Source organism: Mandrillus leucophaeus, unplaced genomic scaffold, assembly GCF_000951045.1.
Source record: "Mandrillus leucophaeus isolate KB7577 unplaced genomic scaffold, Mleu.le_1.0 Scaffold163, whole genome shotgun sequence".
In the NCBI taxonomy this organism is placed as follows: domain Eukaryota; kingdom Metazoa; phylum Chordata; class Mammalia; order Primates; family Cercopithecidae; genus Mandrillus; species Mandrillus leucophaeus.
Window position 1 is genome coordinate 2,363,587 of NW_012101621.1, and position 1,566 is coordinate 2,365,152.

The 1,566-nt window shown below is 44.8% G+C and overlaps 1 protein-coding gene across 1 annotated transcript in view; it reads right to left on the reverse strand.

The window, feature by feature from the left end:
* Positions 1–1,566, reverse strand: part of SUPT16H (suppressor of Ty 16 homolog (S. cerevisiae)) — a 41,836-nt gene that overhangs the window by 22,303 nt on the left and 17,967 nt on the right. Inside the window, exon 8 of the mRNA XM_011976297.1 lies at positions 1,330–1,420. Within this exon, the coding sequence (XP_011831687.1) occupies positions 1,330–1,420 (91 nt within the window). The remainder of the gene's footprint in view (positions 1–1,329; positions 1,421–1,566) is intronic.

The window sequence follows — 1,566 nt, forward strand, 5'->3', positions numbered from 1 at the left end:
TTTTTTTTTTTTTTTTTTAATTTGAGACAAGGTCTCACTCTGTCACCCAGGCTGGAGTGCAGTGGCATGATTACGGCTCACTGAAGTCCTGACCTCCCAGACTCAATGATCCTCCCACCTCAGTCTCCCAAGTAACTGGGACTACAGGCACATGCCACTATGCCCAGCTAAATATTTTTTGTAGAGACATGGTCTGCCATGTTGCCCAGGCTGGTCTCAAACTGGGCTCAAGCAATCCTCCCACCTTGGCCTCCCAAAGTGCAGGAATTATAGTGTGAATCACTCCACTTGGCCCCCTTCTTTTTTTTTTTTTGAGACAGAGTCTCGCTCTGTCGCCCAGGCTAGGGTGGAGTGCAGTGGCGCGATCTTGCTTCACTGCAAGCTCCACCTCCCGGGTTCACGCCATTCTCCTGCCTCAGCCTCCCCAGTAGCTGGGACTACAGGCGCCCACCACCACGTCTGGCTATTTTTTTGTATTTTTAGTAGAGATGGGGTTTCACCATGTTAGCCAGGATGGTCCTGACCTCGTGATCCACCTGCCTTGGCTTCCCAAAGTGCTGGGATTATAGGCTTGAGCCACCGCACCCGGCCCCGGCCCCATTCTTAATCATACTATTTGAGAATCGCTAATCCAGGAGGACACTGGAACACCAGTTGGTCTTAATACTTTAAGAGTTGATAAACGGTATCACATTACACATCTAGATGTGTATAAGAGACAGCATTTTGGTTCCTGCCTGTAATTCCAACTACTAGAGAGGCTGAGGCAAGAGAATTGTTTGAGACCAGGAGTTCAACACCAGCCTGGGCAACAGAGCGAGACCTTGTTTCTACAAAAAACATAAAAACGAGCTGGGTGTGGTGGCACATGCCTTGGTCCCAGTTATCGAGGGTGCTGAGATGGGAGGATTGCTGGAGCCCAGAAGATCTAGATGCAGTGAGGCATGACTGCGTCACTACACTCCAGCCTGGACACAGTGAGACCCTGTCTCTAAATAAAATATTAGGGTATCTCAGAGTATGTAAGTTGCAAATGTGCATGGAGAGAGGAAATACAGTATGTATTAATATTTCCTAACATCTGTAATTAGATCCTGGAACACCTGTGGGCTGGACCACCACACTGGTCTAGAAAAATCTCTCTTACACACTTGGGAGAACTTAAATCTGTTTCACTTGCTCCGATAACATCATGTGCCTGGCACATAGTATAGTTTGCTAGTCCATAAATGTTGGCTGAATCAATCAATTAGCCTAAAGAAATCAGACTGACCATTGACAGTCTAATTGAAAACTGACTCAAGAATGACAATACACATCATGGCATACCCTAGGTTTTTGGTAATTTTGTTCAGCAGCTCTGGCTTCTGCTTTTTAACCACATCCATGACAGCGTTATATACGTCACATATCTTCACACCTAATAATAAGACAGAAAGGAGATATTAAAGTATCTTTTAGAAAAAATACTCAGTCACATTTTGAAATCAAAATTTACGTCCCCTAAAGCAGTGTTTCTCAAAGTGTGAACTGAACAGTCCACTCACTCTTTTTTTTTTTTTTTTT